The sequence below is a fragment of the Centrocercus urophasianus genome, unplaced genomic scaffold (genome assembly GCF_019232065.1).
Source record: "Centrocercus urophasianus isolate 14NV4802_14NV808 unplaced genomic scaffold, USGS_Curo_1.0 seq_11, whole genome shotgun sequence".
Taxonomy (NCBI): domain Eukaryota; kingdom Metazoa; phylum Chordata; class Aves; order Galliformes; family Phasianidae; genus Centrocercus; species Centrocercus urophasianus.
In genome coordinates, this window is record NW_024884253.1 from 31,892,736 (window position 1) to 31,910,125 (window position 17,390).

General features: G+C 41.5%; 1 protein-coding gene across 1 annotated transcript in view; it reads right to left on the reverse strand.

The window, feature by feature from the left end:
- Positions 1-10,716, reverse strand: part of CUNH8orf34 (chromosome unknown C8orf34 homolog) — a 162,966-nt gene extending 152,250 nt beyond the window's left edge. The window contains exon 1 of the mRNA XM_042840024.1: positions 10,647-10,716. Within this exon, the coding sequence (XP_042695958.1) occupies positions 10,647-10,715 (69 nt within the window). The 5' untranslated portion in view covers position 10,716. The remainder of the gene's footprint in view (positions 1-10,646) is intronic.
- Between the last annotated feature and the right edge of the window lie 6,674 nt (positions 10,717-17,390).

A 17,390-nucleotide genomic window follows, 5' to 3' on the forward strand; every position in this document is an offset into this window, starting at 1 on the left:
CATGGTCCATTTGCCCTAATCCATTGGGCCATCTTCCCTCATTATTTAGTTACTCACTTCCCACTGCTGTTCCTTCACAGAACAAACTAGGCTGGGCTCCATGATATTCTCCTCACCTCTGAGGAATTGCACCTTTAAAAGGCAACAGCCAAGTGAAGTTAACTTCAGATCCTTGTACACTGAGCTGAGTAGTTAGACCTTATGAAGTGATAATGGAGATCACTACGCTCCTCTAACAGTTTGGTGTGGCAGAGGAAGGCAGTTGCACTCTTCTCCTTCCTCTCACCTTCTGACCACTTACATTTTCCCTCCTGAACAAATGGTGTGTACCTCATCAGCTCACATGCTGAGCCACCAAGTTAAACCATGGGAACACTCCTCACTTGGCAGTCTTCCTTTTCTTCCATTTCCACTGCCCACACTGAACTATGATAAGAATGAGACAACCAGCAGTGCTGGAACACAAATAGCTAGAAATGAGCAGCCAAGGATGAAGACAAACAGGACCAGCAGGAATTGGTCTTTAGATCAGCCTCAGAACCTTGGGGCTCCAAGTACTAAGCAACTCCAGTAAAACAAGCTTTAAGGGAAGGGAAGATTTAATTAAGAAGGCTCTGACACAGCTGAAAGTCCTAAACTCTCATGATTCAGGCCCAAGACAACAGCTCCTCCAGAAACCAACAAAAGAGCCTGATAGGCTTATTGTTCCAGCTACTAGAGAAATCTGGTGTGTGAATAGAGTGATTTTACTCACTGAAAATTGCAGGGAGCTAGCAAAAAGAGGACAGAGAAAAATCCGTCATGTAAATAAGTGCACAAGGAGGTAGCAATTTCCACTCTCTACACAGATAGAAATTTTGCAAGAGGTGACTGATACAAGATAGTCTTCTACTTACGGATTAACAAGTTCATGTGTTCTTCATTTTGTACAAGCATTTCCTACAAATGTAACACATTTTCTCACACAGCTATTTGAAGTTAAGCTCAAAACTGAAGTGTTTCAGTGGAAAATCTACATTTAATGCAAACATGATCACTGTATACAAATGGTGAAAGAAAAGTGCCCACCATAACAGAAGAGCAAATCAAGAGAAGTGTCCTAACTCCAGCCTACCAACCTTGACTGCGCATTTTAGATGGAACTAAAAATAGACATTCTGTGAAACAGAGTACTCATAAGAGAAACCAACATGGCATGAGATACCACAATTTAAATTAAATTCAAGTCTGTCAAAAACATGTTCGATGCAAGTTTTAAAAGGATATTACTCTTCATACTGTGAGTAGATATGGGTGTTTGGGTGGCCTTGCTAAAGACGTAGGTGTCCATTTCATCTGACAACGCCCTTTTCCTACATCTCAAAATTAATTCTTCATAGAATCATAGAATCCTTAAGAGTTAAAGATGACCTCTAAAGGCCATCTAGTCCAACTCCCCTGCATTGAACAGGGACACCTACAGCTAGAACAGGTTGCCCAGAGCCCCATCCAGCCTGACTTTGAAGGTCTTCAGAGATGGTGCACCGACATCTCCAGGCAACCTGTCCCAGTACTTCACTATCCTCACTGTAAAAGACTTTTTCCTTATATCCAACCTAAATCTCCCCTCTTTATGTTTGAAACTATTTCCCCTTGTCCTATCACCACAGACACTGCTAAAGAGTCTGTCCCCTTCCTTCTTATACAGCCCTCCTTTAGATACTGAAAGGCTGCTATCAGATCTCCATGCAGCCTTCTGTTTTCCAGGCTGAACAGCCCCAGCTCTCTCAGCTTGCCCTCATAGGAGAGGTGTTCCACTCCTTGGATCATTTCTGTGACCCTCTTCTGGATGTGCTCCAACAGGTCTGTGTCTCTCCTGTATTGAGGACTCCACACCTGGATGCAGCACTTCAGGTGAGGCCTCACCAGTGCAGAGTAGGGTAAGGCTCTCCCTAGAGTCAGAGTTAGGATTAGGTTTAGTCACCATCAGTATGGTTAGGGTTGTTAGAGGTAGGGTTAGGCTGTTCTTTGGACCAGAATTAGGATTTTGGTTAGGTTTGGGCACCATCAGCAGGGTTAGCATTTGGGTTAGACTCTGCTTAGGCAACAGGATTAGGCTAACCTTAGGGTTGGGTTTGAGTTAGGATTAGGCACCATCGATAGAGTTAGGGTTATGTTCTTCTTAGTGTTAGGGTTTGAGTTAGTGGTCTAGGTTCCCTTCAGGGCTAGGGTTATGGTTAGGGTTACATTTAGAGTTAGGCCACCCTTAGGATTAAGATTAGGCACCATCAATAGGGTTAGCATTCAGGTTGAAGTTAGGCTCTGCTTAAGGTTAGGCACCTTCAACAGAGCTTCAACCCCCTTCAACAGGGGTTTGGGTTACAGGTAGGTTTTGTGTTAAACCCCACTTAGGATTAGGATAAGGATTTGGTTAGGACTAGGGTTAGCATTAGGCACTTTCAATAGGGTTAGTGGTTATGGATAGGCTCCCCATGGTTGTTGTTAGGCTTCCCTTGGGGTTAGACTCCTCCTAGGGACTTGGGTTATTTGGGAAAGAAATGGGTTTTTTTTGCATAACAATAAGATGTTATGACTCCAAAGAGATCTACAGAGGTGCCATGGAGCTCTGATACATGATAAATCCCTGCTTGCAGAACAGAAGACCTGCGTTTTCAAGTAACAGGAAATATATTGGTACAAACCAGTTATGTAGTTTGAATGATAAACAGAGAAAAGAGGTTATCCCAGCATACCATAACAGTTAAAAAAAAAAAATAAATAACAAAGAATAGGAGAAGAATAAAGAGGGGTTCACCAAGCAGCAAACAGGGGTGGCACATCTGTTGAGGGAATTAGAAGCATCAGATAGGCTGTGAACCCTGGAGTACTCCACCAGAGAGAAAACAGGCAAGAGAATTCATGCCAGGAAGTAGGAAATATAAACCATTGTATCTCTCTGATCTGATGTATCTTTTCTCAAGGTTGCTTGCTGTTACAAAAATATGAAATAAATTGTGATTCATAGTAAATTCTACCTAAGCATTGAATACTGATTATGAGCATTTCTGACAGAATTATGGTTATGATTTGGGTTAGGTTTAGAGATAGAGGTTTGGGTTAGGGTCCCCTTAAGGTTAGAGTTTGGGTTAGGCACTGTAAGTGAATTAGGACAAGGCTCTCCTTAGGATTAGGATTGTTAGGGTTAAGCACCATCAACAGGGTTAGACTCCTCTTAGAGTTAGGCAATACCATTAGGATTAGGGTTAGGCTCCCCTTCAGGTTAGGCTTGGGCACCTTCAGTAGGGTTTGGGTTAGGGTTTTGTTTTCATCAAGTGGTCGTTGTTTGTCATAACCTTCAGTGATATCTGAAACAGCACGCATCCTTGATCAAGATGCCAACATTTTCCCACAATTCTATTTGAAAATGGTTTTGCTTCCAGGCCAGTTTTAATTGTTTTTCATGGTTTTACATACAGAAATGTCACATACCAGTAGAGAAGATATCCCCCTCTCATATTTCACAGCTAGAAAACTAAGAAAGCATCTATCTGTACAATAGGAAGAACAGAGAATACAGCAGATAACATCTCATTTTTATCAGAATATTACAGACATTAAGGAGTTCAGGTAGTCTTTATTATAGTTTATCTCTAGACTCGAGACCGTATCTATTGCCCCTCACTAATATACTTAAAGAAAAAAAAAAGTAGAGAATCACCAGAGAAACCACAATAACAAGCTATCAGTCTCCACCTTTTTTTTTTTTTTTAATTAAAAAATAAAAAACAGACAACCTTCTCCCTTTTTGTTTCTGCAAAACCTGCAAAGCAAAAGCTAAATGGAAACCGAAGGTGTACAGAAGGTATTTCATGGAATTGCAGGCTACAGGAGATCATGTAGGAACATGGCAACAAGACAAAACTGCAAAATAGCAACGAGAAGAGATAATGAGGAATAAAGAAACACATTTGGCCACTGGAGGACTGAACATTCAGTGAAAAGATGTGAGTATTAAAAGGATGGAAAACAGAATGGAAAAAGTGGGAAGATGAAAATGGAAAAGAGTATTAATTAGACCTTCAAATTAGAGGCCAGCTGTAGAAGAAAATGCTCTTTCATATTATGTTTCTAACTCAATTTTTTAAATCTTTCAGTTTACGCAGTACCACTTCTAAAAGAAGGAAGCACTAACAGTATCATTCTACGTGCATCTAATTAGTCAATGTCAAAATAAAGAGGCTAACAAATCCATTTGCTCCATAACAGTGAAGAGGCAAGGTGCATCACACATTTCTACTAAGGAATTCAGTCTAAGATACTATCATAGAATGGCCTGGGTTGAAAAGGACCACAATGCCCCTGTTTCAATACCCTTGCTATGCGGAGGGTTGCCAACCACCAGACCAGGCTGCCCAGAACCACATCCAGCCTGGCCTTGAATGCCTCCAAGGGTGCACCCAAACCTTTCAGAACTGTATTCCTACCCAGAAGATCCAAAACCAGAAGGCTGAGATTATGCCAACCCTACGTCCAGACAGGACCTAGCACAATTGGAAAAAAAAAAATTGGAAAAAAAAATATATATATATATATGGAACTAAAAAGTAAACATTCAGGAAAAAAAAAAAGACCAAGTTAAGTCCATTGCCTTTTTTTTTTTTTAATTGTTTATTTAATATTTGACATTTACATTTGTCCTTAGCATCAAAAGATTGGATTACTCAATCAAAAGAAACAAAATAGTTTAAGAGCTTACCTCAGGTTTAATTAATACTATGCACTAAATATAATCCAAAACTTGAGATGGACTTCATATCGCAATAAAAAGCAAAGAAAAAAGAGCAGCAGTAATAGGCTTATTCTAGTTCAGATTGATTCGTTACTAGAAATTGTCAGAGAAAAATTCAAATCACCCATTGTTCCATTGCATGTCCTACAGCAAAGACACCATTTTATTTTAAACATGAGCAACCACTATTTCCAGTGCTCGGCACTGAGTTGTAAGGCTCTGCTGGCCCTTGATGGTAACCTACTCAATTGACAACTATTCCTCAGTCTCACAGCTATTTATTTTTATGGTAATATAGTTATACCTGCTGCTCCATTTCAAGAAACAACGTAATTGTCATTTTAAGAGTCTAAAAGCATTAAACATTAATACAACAAAATGTAGCTATTATACATCTCTCAGTTTATAATGTCATATTTCAGATTTGGTACTTCACATTTGTTTATTACTATTAGACAAATAATTTCACTTTAATTCTTATTTCTTTATGTCTCTTGTGTCAGAAAGAACTTAGTAAAAGCCATTAAGAAAACTCAAATTTCCCCTTTAGTAATGTTTTCACCACAGTGAAAACAAGCTTTACGTGACTATTGTGCACGTTTGTGACAACACAAATGTATACCCATATCTGTAACCTCATCTCAGTATTTTTTAAAACCTTTGACTAATTTCAGGCAAATTCCCAAGAAGTAGCACAAAAACCCAAGTTCCTTCAAATGGCATAAAAATCACCTGGTAGCAGGACCAAAACATGCAAGTTCTGTTAATTGAGGAAAGAACTCTTTTCTTAAACCCCATTCCAAGCAGAGAATAATTATGAATGCCTTGTCCAAAGGCAGATTACTGACAGTACCTTGCACCTCAGTGGTCACAAAATCCAAGCAAAAAGCTTAAAGCCATCATGCACTGAATTGTTCGTTAACAGGAAGGAGTCTGTCTATCATTTTCATTGGGGTATTTCACTTGTTTTGCCTTAAAGACAACTTTACCAAGATAGCCATTTTCATGCATAATGAATAGACAGAAAAGCAAAGGATATCTCTGCATTATTTTTTCCACTTGACTTTCATTCCTCCATCTTTCTCCTCAGTGCACACCAAGGCTACCACAAAATCCTGCTGTAGTAAGGGACAAAAAAATAAGATTAAAACATCTATGATCCTTCACCCCAACTATGTGTAACACTGTGGCATTTCCAGATCACTGCTGGCTTCCCTTGAAAAGCTGATAAATTGGCTTCTCTGAAGCAGTGACAACTAGATAGCCAGCTAGAACTTCAAATTATGCTCATGGTGTTGAGATACTGAAAAACTTCCAAAGGCTCCATCTAGCTGCCTGAAACTAAATGCTTCCCCAAATAAACTCATTATATCTAGAATACAAACTGTTCCATGCTAGGGAAAGAATCTAACCAATTAAACAGAATATCAAAATAAAATAAAAGATAATTTGAGCAAGCCCAAAACACACTGCACATTAAAAATAACTTGGTACTGTGAGGAATCTTAAGTCGTCTCTCTGCATTTGTGTATTTAAGAACTGAGGGCAAACACAGCTGCAGAATGTGGTCCAAATTCCAAAATTCATTCCCAGCTTTGACTAATTCAGTCACAAGGCACACTGTAAATACGACTATTCACCAAACAGGAGCATTAAGATGCAGTCTTTATATTGTTTAAAATAAAAATTCAAGTTCTAAGCCCACAGTACCTGGAGGAAACTCCTAGGTAGCTTTATTTTGAGAAGAGTTATTTTGGCTTTCTATAACTCAAAGAAATTACAGACTTCTGCTTGCGTAACAACAGCGTACCTACTTGATTCTTTTTTGCTGTGGTTCTATAAATAAGAAAATTCCACAACACTGAATCTATCTCTCTCTCTCGAAGATATATTGCAATCTGTTCTGAAGAGTGCTGATCTAGCTTTCAAATTCATAGAAACTAACCATCAGTACAACTGGATGCTGAAGAGATGCAGTTGCATAGAAGTCTAAATACACAAATTCTCACAGGCATCAGGATTATTCATTGAGGTTATTAGCACACACACACACACACACACACACACACACACAAAAAAAATGTTGGATCGGATGCCTGAAATGCAAAGTGGGTCAATACTTCACTCAGATAGAAATGAGTGGGTGCTGATTCTGAATACTCTGTCCCAGCCAATTTTAGGCACACACCTCCTGTTCACATTTTAGAAAGATGGAGAGAAAAAAAAAAAAAAACAAGTCTTTGGTACAGGAATAATTCAGATTTAGAGTTCCTTTTAAATTACAAGAGTTAAATGCAAAAAAAAAAAAAAAAAAAAACCCCCCCAAAAAAAAAAAAAACAAAAATCAAGGTAGTGCTATGCTAAGCGTTGCCATAAAAATCCCAGACGAGGCGTTTCTAAAGGGCATTCCTCAAATCTAAGCTCTATGTCTAACCACAGTATTCTCAGCTGCTCTTACAGAAAGATGTCTAAACTTCCAAAGTTTAAAAAAAAAAAAAAAAAAGACTAAAAAGACAAAAAAAACAACATGCACACACACATGAAAAACCACCACAGGATAAGCCAACTCATGACACTCAACAGAATGCAGGAGTTAGCTTAAGACCTTACTGTCAGTACTAAAGGCACACATGTGGTCTAGGTCATTTAGAACTTCGCCTATAGGTTCACAGGGAATTTTACCTGGAAAATCATTCAGCACCTGCGACAGGAAATGGCAGCAAAGTAACAATTTTGAATTAGAGGATCGATGTTCAATGAGGAGATGGGACTGAACTATAGAAGTTGTTTTGACAGAGTCTAAGATGCACACACCAATTCCCACCCACCTTCCTTCCTACCTTTAAGCCATAAATAAAGAGTGTAACTAGTAAAAATGCTTGGAGTCAAAAGTGAATGTGTTACCATTCACAGCTGAGAGGATTGAACTTGTACTATTTGGTATCAGGTACTGGTAGTCTGCAGGAGACTGACGCCTGCTGAGTCAGCCCAAGCTCGTTAACTCCTCCAGTTTCACACAATCACAGAATGGCTGAGGTTAGCAGAGACCTTGGGATCCATCTGATCCAAGCAGCAACACCCAGAGCTGGGGGCCCAGGACCCTCATCCAGGTGGCTTTCGAAGCAGGAGACTCCACAGCCTCTCTGGGCAGCCTGTGCCAGTGCTCTGTCACTTGTCAGGTTACTCCTACCTTGCTAAGGAGGCCCTACACTCTTCTTGCATCACATGTCAGTACTTGCTCTTCTACAATTCTTGTTCACACCAATCAGAAAGACAATTTAAGTGTCAAATCATACAACAATTCAGTGAAATAAAACTGTATTCACAATACAGCACTGGTGAAAAAAAGAGATGAAGTCCAAAAGAACAAATGTCCTCAGGCATATACCACTGGTTAATGAAGTAGAAAAAGGCACAACAATGGTAACAGAAGGCCACGAGTACAGGCCAAGAAACACTATCAGAAGAGCTGCAAACTACTGGAGAACAACTGATTAGTAAGTAGTGGCGTCTACCACCACTGACTGTAATGCAGGGGAATTATACCTCATTACTAGAAGACCATCCAGTCCTTCAGCCACCAGCTAACTGTGCCTGCATAACCATCTAAGATGTAAGATGTTAAGTTCTCCTGATCCCTAATCATTCATTTATGCAAGTATGCAGTATGATCTGTTTCTGCATCACCATCCTTGCTTTCACTTCAAAAAGTCTTCACATTTTCTCTTCATGTTTTTCTTTCCTGTGATTGCCCTCAATTACCCCATGCTGTTTTACATGTTCCCTGAAATGTTGGCTTGGAGCATGTATTGAGCAATTACAATCACTACCTACTCAGCAAATAACGTGGCAGAAAACTGAATCCAAGTCTACTCTGATCCAACATGGTATGTGGAAATAAATACTCTTCAAAAAAAGACGGCTGTCATCTATAACAACTGGCGATTAATTAACATCATAGTCAAAAGTGGTAGAAGAAAATGCTGGCTGTTTCTGAATGAAAGATGAAACACAGGTCTTCTCACTCAATGTACCAGAACTTTTATGGATATGAAGAACTGATGTGTTAGGGAATATAACTGACAGTGAGCAGTGCAATGTGTATATAATAGAAACACTACCATAGAGCGTAAGCTTCAATCCATGCATTGGTTTTGATCCTATTAACTTCAGAATCAGTATTTCCCTTACTAAGAGACACAAGATCAACCACACCTAAAAAAAAAAAAAAAAAAAAAAAAAAAAAGTTGAGAATACAAAGTACATCAGAGTGATAAATACACGTAGCTGTTAACTGACATTGGGAAGCAGAAGACATAAGAATTATGATCCTTTTCCTCCTAGCGTTGCAGACTAAAATAACTTTCAACAGCTGCATGAATGCTTCAGCCTTATTTCTTAAATCCATTCACTACTACTGAGGTCTAAGTGGATTCTGCACCTAAAAAATAAATCTCTTCCTGGTACTGAGAAGCACAGTAACAACCTGTGGACAGCCTGCATGGTTTAAGGGACTTGAAGAGCTTTCCACAGCCTCTTGCCACAATGAATACCTTACAGTTCAGTGACTAGTGAAACACCAAACAATGTATGAAATGCTGTAGAAAGCATAATTTCATTTTTTCTCTGTCCTTGGTAACTGACAAATCCTACTGTTATAACAGTAGAAACGAGCAACTTACACTACACTGAGAAACTAGGCTACAGCACAGAAGAGCAATGTCAAATAACTAGCTAGAATTTTAATGGGTAGAACAACGTTAACTTATGAACATTTAGAAGAAAATTACAGCTGTCAAGGGCCCAACTTCTCACCAGCCCCAGGGCACTCAATGCACCAGTCCGTTACCTACATAGCAAGTGCCTAAACTGGAATGTCCTTTATTCAGAAATTAGACAGCACAAATGGCTCAGTTTCTGTGAATTCTCAAACTAGAAAACTCACCAACAGTTCTCTGATATCCACTTACATTTTGATCAAACAGGAATTTATTTAATGCACACAGCTAACACTTCTGACAGCTAACCAACGCAATCTGTCCTAACAGCCCCAGTCCATGCAAAATCTAAAACCTAACCAGGAGATAGCAGTTCTTGAAGAAAACTAGACCCTCTCTCACGCAGGGTGACCCAAGCATGTACTGGAACAGGCTATCTTCCCCACTGTTTTCTCTGTACTGATAAACCAGCATAGAAGAGATTTCATGTGTAGTAGGTTTGACTGAGCGCAAGCCAAATACCAAACAAGGGAGACTTGCATCTTGGGATAATACCAACGGAGTGTAACATATGTGCATTTAGATGTAAAAGCTGCACGAGAAACAAGATGATAAATGGTAATAGTCGTGATTGCTCTGGTACCCTTTTAAATTTTAAGCACCCATAGCTCATGCACAGAAATAGTACAGCACACACATCTGCACATCTACAGATCCAAGCGAGCGCATCTTTTTAACGCTAAGGAGAACCTACAGCAAAAATAATGTTCCCGACTGTGGGACTGCGAACGAAAACGTCAGGAACACCATCGCCACAGACTTTTCGCAGGACAGATGCACTCCCAAGCACGGAGGGCGGGTTTCCCGGGGAGGAGGCGGCCAGCTCTCCCTTCTCGCCAGGTCTCCCTCCCTCCCATCCTCGAGGGGGGTAAGCACCGAGGCTCTCGGGGCACCCAGCCCCGCAGCTCCGGGCTGTCTCCATACAGACACGAAGGCGAGGGGCTGCGCTGGGCCCGGGATGCGGAGGAGGAACACGTGCGCGGCGGGCAGCGGGTGCCCCGAGCCCCGCTCCCTCCCGGCCGGACACCTGACTCCTGCCGGCGCTCAGCGGCCACGGCCCCCCAGAAGAGCCGCTCGCTGAGCGGAGGAGCGCGCCTTACCTCGAAGAGAGGACCGATCTTATTTTTCTCCAGGTAGGCTTGGATCCTGGTTTGCTGGTGAGACGCCATGAAGCGCTCCGAAGGTGGGAGCTGGAGCTCCTCTTCGCCGGCGGCGGCTGCTCCCGGCTGCTCCCCCGCCGCCCAAGGGCTGCCACACCGGGAGCGGGGGACGGCGTTGCGATGGGGCGGCAGCAGCCCGAAGTGCCCGGGACGGAGCGAACTCGGGGAGCGGGGGCGGGCAGCCGGCTGCCAAGCGGCGGCGGGCTGCGTCCCCTCAGGGAGCGGCGTGCAGGCGCTGCCTGGAGCACAGCATGGTGCGGGAGGGAAAGAGCTGCAAAGGCGGCCCCGAGTCTGCTCTGCTTCGCGCTGCGCGTGTGTCTGTGTGTGCGCGCCTGACAGCGCCTTGGTTACGGGAACAGCCGCGGCTCCGAGCTGCCGCCCTCGCCACAGCGCCGCGCCCCGAGCCGCCGGCCGGGGACTCTTGCCAGCGCGGCCGCTGGCGCCCGGGATCCGCGCTGAAAAGGCGGGAGAGGGGGAAGGGGAGGAGAGCGAGCGAGCGAGCGAGCGGGCGGGAGGGAGGCGGGGGCGGCTCTGCTCGCTCGCGCTCCGCCAGTCAGCCCTGTAGGTCAGCCCCGAGGCGAAAAGTTGGCGGGTCGTGGGCGAGCCGCGAGGCGGCCCGGCTGCCCTGAGGGGAAGTTCCACGGGCGGAGTGTCCAGCGGCACCGGAGGAGCCGCTCACGGAGCTGGTAGAAAGGGTGTGGGGACGATGGCCAACACTTTTCCTTCTTTTTTCTATTATCCTAAAATCTTAAAGCACTGCGTTTCTCACAATACCGATGGCATTCCCAATTAGCTGTACGGAGGATCTTAATAAGACATTTGAAGTGCCCAAGCAGACAGATGCTCCCTGGTTGCAAGTTGTGTCAGTTCCTTCTGGTAGCCAAAGGGCTCTGATCCAATACCCCGCAGAGCAAATGAGAAACGTCCAGCTAGCTTCAGGGAGCAGCAAGTCAATGGCTACCGCAGTATGTATGCCTTCGCCAGTTCAAGTAATTAGTTCCCCCACCTTTCCTAGGGCACGGTCATAAACAGCTTTTTTTCCCCCCTTCTCTATAAAACAAACAAAAATACGCTCATCAGGATTTGACACTTGTGCACTTGTGTTCTTCCTGCAGTAACTGATTCTGTGTACCAGCATTCACCTGTTTGAAAAAAAAAAAAAAAAAAAAAAGGAAGAGTAGAAAAGGTGTATCTTATATTTTCATATTTCTTTTAAAAGCTTGAAACAGCTGTGGGGAGAGCTCACGTCTCAGCACATCTGCTGAATCAGATCACGCTGTGCTCTGCGAATGCTCAAGTACAGCCTCCCCAGATGGAGAGCTGCGAAAGAAGGATGACTTCGGTCCGGAGTCAAAGGAACATAAGTTCTGCTCGCACAGTCACTGTTGTTTGACTTCAAAGCTCTCCTAACTGACCTAAAACTTCTGTCTCTACTTGGGAGGAGGTCAGGTGTGAGTCTGTGTGACAAAGATAGCTTGCTGCATACTCTGTAACATGGGCAATAGCTTGTAAAATCCTTTAACAGTTTCTCTGGAACATGCTCAGTTTCACTATTCATCCCAGTCCCAGAGAAGCAGTTTTTGTTTTCTTTAGTAGCCACTAAAAATACTTTTTTTCTTATTTTTAATTTGGGTTTTTAATCTGCTGCTAGCAAATCTTCTACAATTCAGATCAGCTCAAAGTTTTAGCATATAATCTCCAGAAAGGGCAGCTACTTTACCTGGTGCCAGTGAAATAACATCATGCTAAGCTAGTTTAATCAGCCTAATGAGTATCATAGTCATAAGGATTATTACCAGCGATGCAGGTTCTCTATAGTGCCTCTAATTATTCCTGTCAAATGAAAATGTTTTAAAGGCTTCACAAGTTTCCGATAAATAACTCTCCCACTTTGCAAAGCAATGCCTCTTTCTAATGATCTAAAAAGGAGAACAAGGAGAATGTGTGTTTCTACAGCCATACACAGACTGGCTTTTCAAAGCAGCAGTACTTCAGACCTTCTGTGACCTGACCACACCAGCAACTCTGAGCTATCACTGCTCTACAGAAACCAACAAAAGACAGAAGAAAAGAAACTAGACTATCAACAGTACAAATAGGAAAGAGGACTTATCAAAGGAGATTTTAAAGACAGTAGAACTGTCTGCCATTGCATGTTGTGCAGTAGGATAGCATCTCAGTGTTAAAACTTCAGTTGTTTTTTGTTGGTTGGTTTTTGGTTTTGTTCTGTTTTCATAAAACCACTGAATGGCTGAGTTTGGAAAGAACCTGTGGAGGTCACCTGGTCTGTTTCTCTTGCTGAAGCAGGACCTTCGAGAGCCAGTTGCTCAGGACTATGTCCAGATGGCTTTTCAGCATCTCCAAGGACAGTGCATCTTTCTGATATCGATTTTACTGGATATCCTGTTCCAGTAACACTTACCTGATAGGTTATTCTTTGATGTGGATTAGGCACTTGAGGGAGACATGAGCACAGACAGCTCTTTACCAAGAGCTTTGTGTTCCTATTTTCTGGTTCAAGGTCTCCAGCAGGTCTCCAACAGAAAGCTCTGAGTGCTGAAGGATGGGAGTGCAGACGTCTCCTGCAGAGAGCACAGACTCAGTGACATGATGGAGTAGGAAAAGAAACTTCACTGTTGGCATTTTTTACTCTAACGTCTTTATAGCCCAGTTGAGGCATATAGTTGCTGTACTGTATTGTCCTATGATCCCTGTTTCATTTTTTAGATATTATTTGCTAAATCCAAACAATATTTACTCATAGGAACATATTTGGTATAAAGAAGAGTATACAGCATGCATATCTATGTAATGCTCTGGACTGAAATGTAGGAACAGTAATAACTGCAAGAATTTGCACATAGACATAAAAAAAAATTAAGGTGTCCCGTTTCAAATCATATGCACCACAGAAGTGAAAACCATAAGGTACGAAAATTTATGGAGAGACCAAAAAAAAACCCAAAAAGCTAATTTTAAGATGCTTATGAAGACTCTACCCAGTTTTTATCCTTTGTCTTTCCCATAATATCTGAGATTTGTGCATATTAACCATTGTTTTCTCATCCTGTCTTCACCAGTGGAAGAAGAGTGTGCACGATGTGTTCTGATTGGTTGCTTTTTGTTTATTTAGCTCAGGTAGGGTCCAGTAAGTAATTCCGTAGTATTCTACATAATCTCAGTCATGTCATCCATTTTTCATGAGTAAGATTGCTGCAGTTTAGACACTGAGCAATAAATTTTCAGATTATGGGCACTCATGGTACTCATTGGGGTTAAAATACCCAGGCATTACATGCAATAAAGGCACTCTTCAGGAGAATCAGAACTGCCACTGCCTGGCAGAAAAAGGAAACTGATGACTTGGCTGTCTGTCACACTGTGATCACACATACTCAATGCCAAGTCAGCCATTTTCTCTCTGCTGGCTAAAATTTGATCCATGTGCTCTTTCGGAAGTTTATTTTATTTTATTTTATTTTTTTGAGATGGCATCTGGAGTGCAAGTTAGATTAATACCTAAGATAAATTTTTAGTAGCAATATGTGAATTTATTACAGACCTTTACACAGCATTGTAGTTCCAGTGTTTCCGTGCTTCAACAATCAAAAGTCATTGCTTGAAATTTCTTAATATTTTTTCAAAAGAACAAATGAGAAAAAACAACAACAACAACATAGCAGGCAGCTGGTGGTATTTTCTTTAAAAAAGCTTTCAATTTGTCAGTTGTTTCCTTTGAATGTAATAAGTCTATAACAGAGTTCTTCCGTTTCTGTGGTGTGTTTCTATTGAATTTGGTATTCTATACAAAGTTATTATCTACTTCACTAAGAGCAATGAGAGCCATTAGTCAACAGATAACTAAATATAGTTCTCATTGTGTGTTTGTGCTTTAAAAATGCAACTGAAATTACCTTTGGGAAAATAAAAATCCCTCAGTTCCTGCACCTTATACACAAGGCAGTATTTTTTATGGCTAAAGCACAGCCTTGGAACTTTAGAAACCCCTGTTGTAAAATTTTCTGAAACAGCGCACACGCACACTGGCTGAATATTGCAGTGCTTCAAGCTGTTTAAAATAATGGAGGTCTAGCAGTTCCTGACCTAGAAAGCTTCCATCTAGGCTTTTTATTTAGTTGTTCTTCTAAAAATGGATCTGCTCAGATAGTATGTTGTCAAAAGAAATTGAAGCATCTTAGTTTGTTGTACTGAAATATCCAATTTACCTTTTATCCCATATCAAGTTAGCAGACAGAACTGGGAATAACGTCACTGGAAGGGTCATGCTAATGATTTTGTAGACTTAATCTTGTTTGGTGCATTTTTTTTTAAACCTATTCAGTAGAGGATAATATCCCTACTAGCATCAACTTGAATTTATACAACCCTGAATATCCATCCTATGTTTTTATATTCACACCGAGATAAGAGCCATGCACCTTTAAAATCCATGCTGGATTCACTGTAAAAAAAAGATCATCATTCTCCTTGAAGGTTCAACCTGCCTAAGTTTTCAGTATTTTGGCCATTATTAATGGTGATCTTGGCCACAAAAACTCAACCTCTGCGATAAAACATTCCTATTCCCTGCAGGTAGGTCTGGAACTCTTGAGAACATAAAAGCTTGCATTATCCGCAGGCACTCAATGGGGACAAGAGCAAATCACTAAAATCCTGGATTAATAAGCCCACGCTGTCCTTTAGGATGAGTGACTCTCTCTCCAACTTGTCTTATTCTCAGATATGTTGTGTAATTTGTTTTCATTCTTCATGTTCACCTTCCTATTTTCAGTAGCTTGTGTAGGAATGCCCTTCTCTCATCCTATTCAGAGACAAATGCATTTAAACATTGTCAGGCAAGGCTACTAAAAAAAATTAGTTACCTTATTATTAACCCAACCATTAACAGAAATCATTACCCTATGAAGAGTTTATTGCCACTTTTATCCTTTTTTATCATATTTATAGTTGCTTCCTTCTGGTTGCCTACCCATAACCATAACACGTAAGTAAAAGGAATAGTAGCACTACTAGAGCACACTGATCATAGGGCAGGAACCAAGTTTGTGTTAATCATAGAATGGCTTGGGTTAGAAGGAACCTTACAGATCATCTTGTTCCAACCCCTCCTGGCATGGGCAGGGATTCCAAAATGTTAAATGTGCTCCAAGGACAGATCTGCTCTAAGATTTCACAGTTTATGTGTGGGAGACTATGGGCAGGCATTGTAAAGAAGCCAACTTAGCTGACAAGGCTGCTAAGGAGGGCTCTCAGTACCAGAATAAAGGCAGATAGACCAGATCGTATTCAGCAACTCTAACACTCAGGGACTGAAATAATTAAACAAAAGATTTATAACACCAGCTGCCAGTTACCTTCTTCTTCCTTCCAGAGGGATACAAATATTAATTTAATTACTTGGTAGTGGTGAAGAGCATAAAATACATTTCTTAAGTAACTGTTCCTTTCCCTTCTTCTCCGTGGCTCTGTCAGACCAAGAGCATCTGTCTGCACACTGTTATCATTTTGGGAGCATGGATGACAGCAGGGATTGAACCGAAAAGACCTTTTGTCAAACCGTGCTGTCTGGTCTAATTCTTCCGATCGGTGCTTAGCACCTATAACGTTGTGCAGACCAGCCACTAGGGGGGAATAAAGAGTCACACTGCTGCCGTGGGTTGCGTTGGACTCTGCTGTGCAGGACGCAGCTCAGGGGTGTCCATGAACAAGTGCAGCGCCTGTGTCAGCTGGCCGATAGTTCGTGTTGCAGTCAGATCACATTTGTGCATACTGTATTCAGATAGCATGGCTTACTTAAAAATCTATAAACCTGGAATATATTTCTGTACTCACTTGGTAATTACCATCAATGCTTGTACTGCTAATTCCTTGCGGCAGTAAAGTCATGTATGCTCCCATGCTCCCCCAGAACAAGAGCACCTTACCATGTTGCTTTTTGTTTTGTTTTTATCTCAAGGCATGTAAGTCAGGCTGTTAGATGTTTCCAGATAATCATATTTAAAGTGGTTTTCCAGATGATAGCCATTTCAGTATTGGATGGGGGGGAAGAGGGGCAGCAGCAGAGATTGGTCACAAGTACCTCTCTAGCCTAGTATAGCTGCTAAGCTGTAGCTTCCTGTATGAGATGCAGTCCCCAGCAACTGCTGAATGCAGGCAAGGCTACTAATGCTGTTACAGAGACAGCCAGCACAGGAACCAATCTAGACTGAGGAAGCTTATGACAGCTAGGTTTTGATGGTTTTGTGTACATAACTTTGACTCCTCTGCTCTTAACAGCACACATTTACGCTAATCAAGGATTCTTGTCACTCCTTAGGAATCCCCAAAGTGCACGGCAGATTGTTTTTCATTTTACTTCTTGTAAAGTAAGTTTACCATCACATCACTAAGAATGAATGGGATTATGCTAAGAGCAACACCAGCTTCCAGCATTTAAAAAAAGGAAAAATTAAAAAAGGAAAATTTAAAAAGACTACACCAGAAATCATAAAGAGAGACCATAAGCTGCACTGTAAACCTATAGATTTAACTATTTCAAAGGCTCTGGGCCACCCCAACTCCTGTTTCCCTCTCTGTGACACAAAGCTGTGATTTGTAGGAACTCTTACTTTTTTTTTTATAAGAGGAAGTGAAGATTCTGTTTTTTATTTTATTGTGGAAACT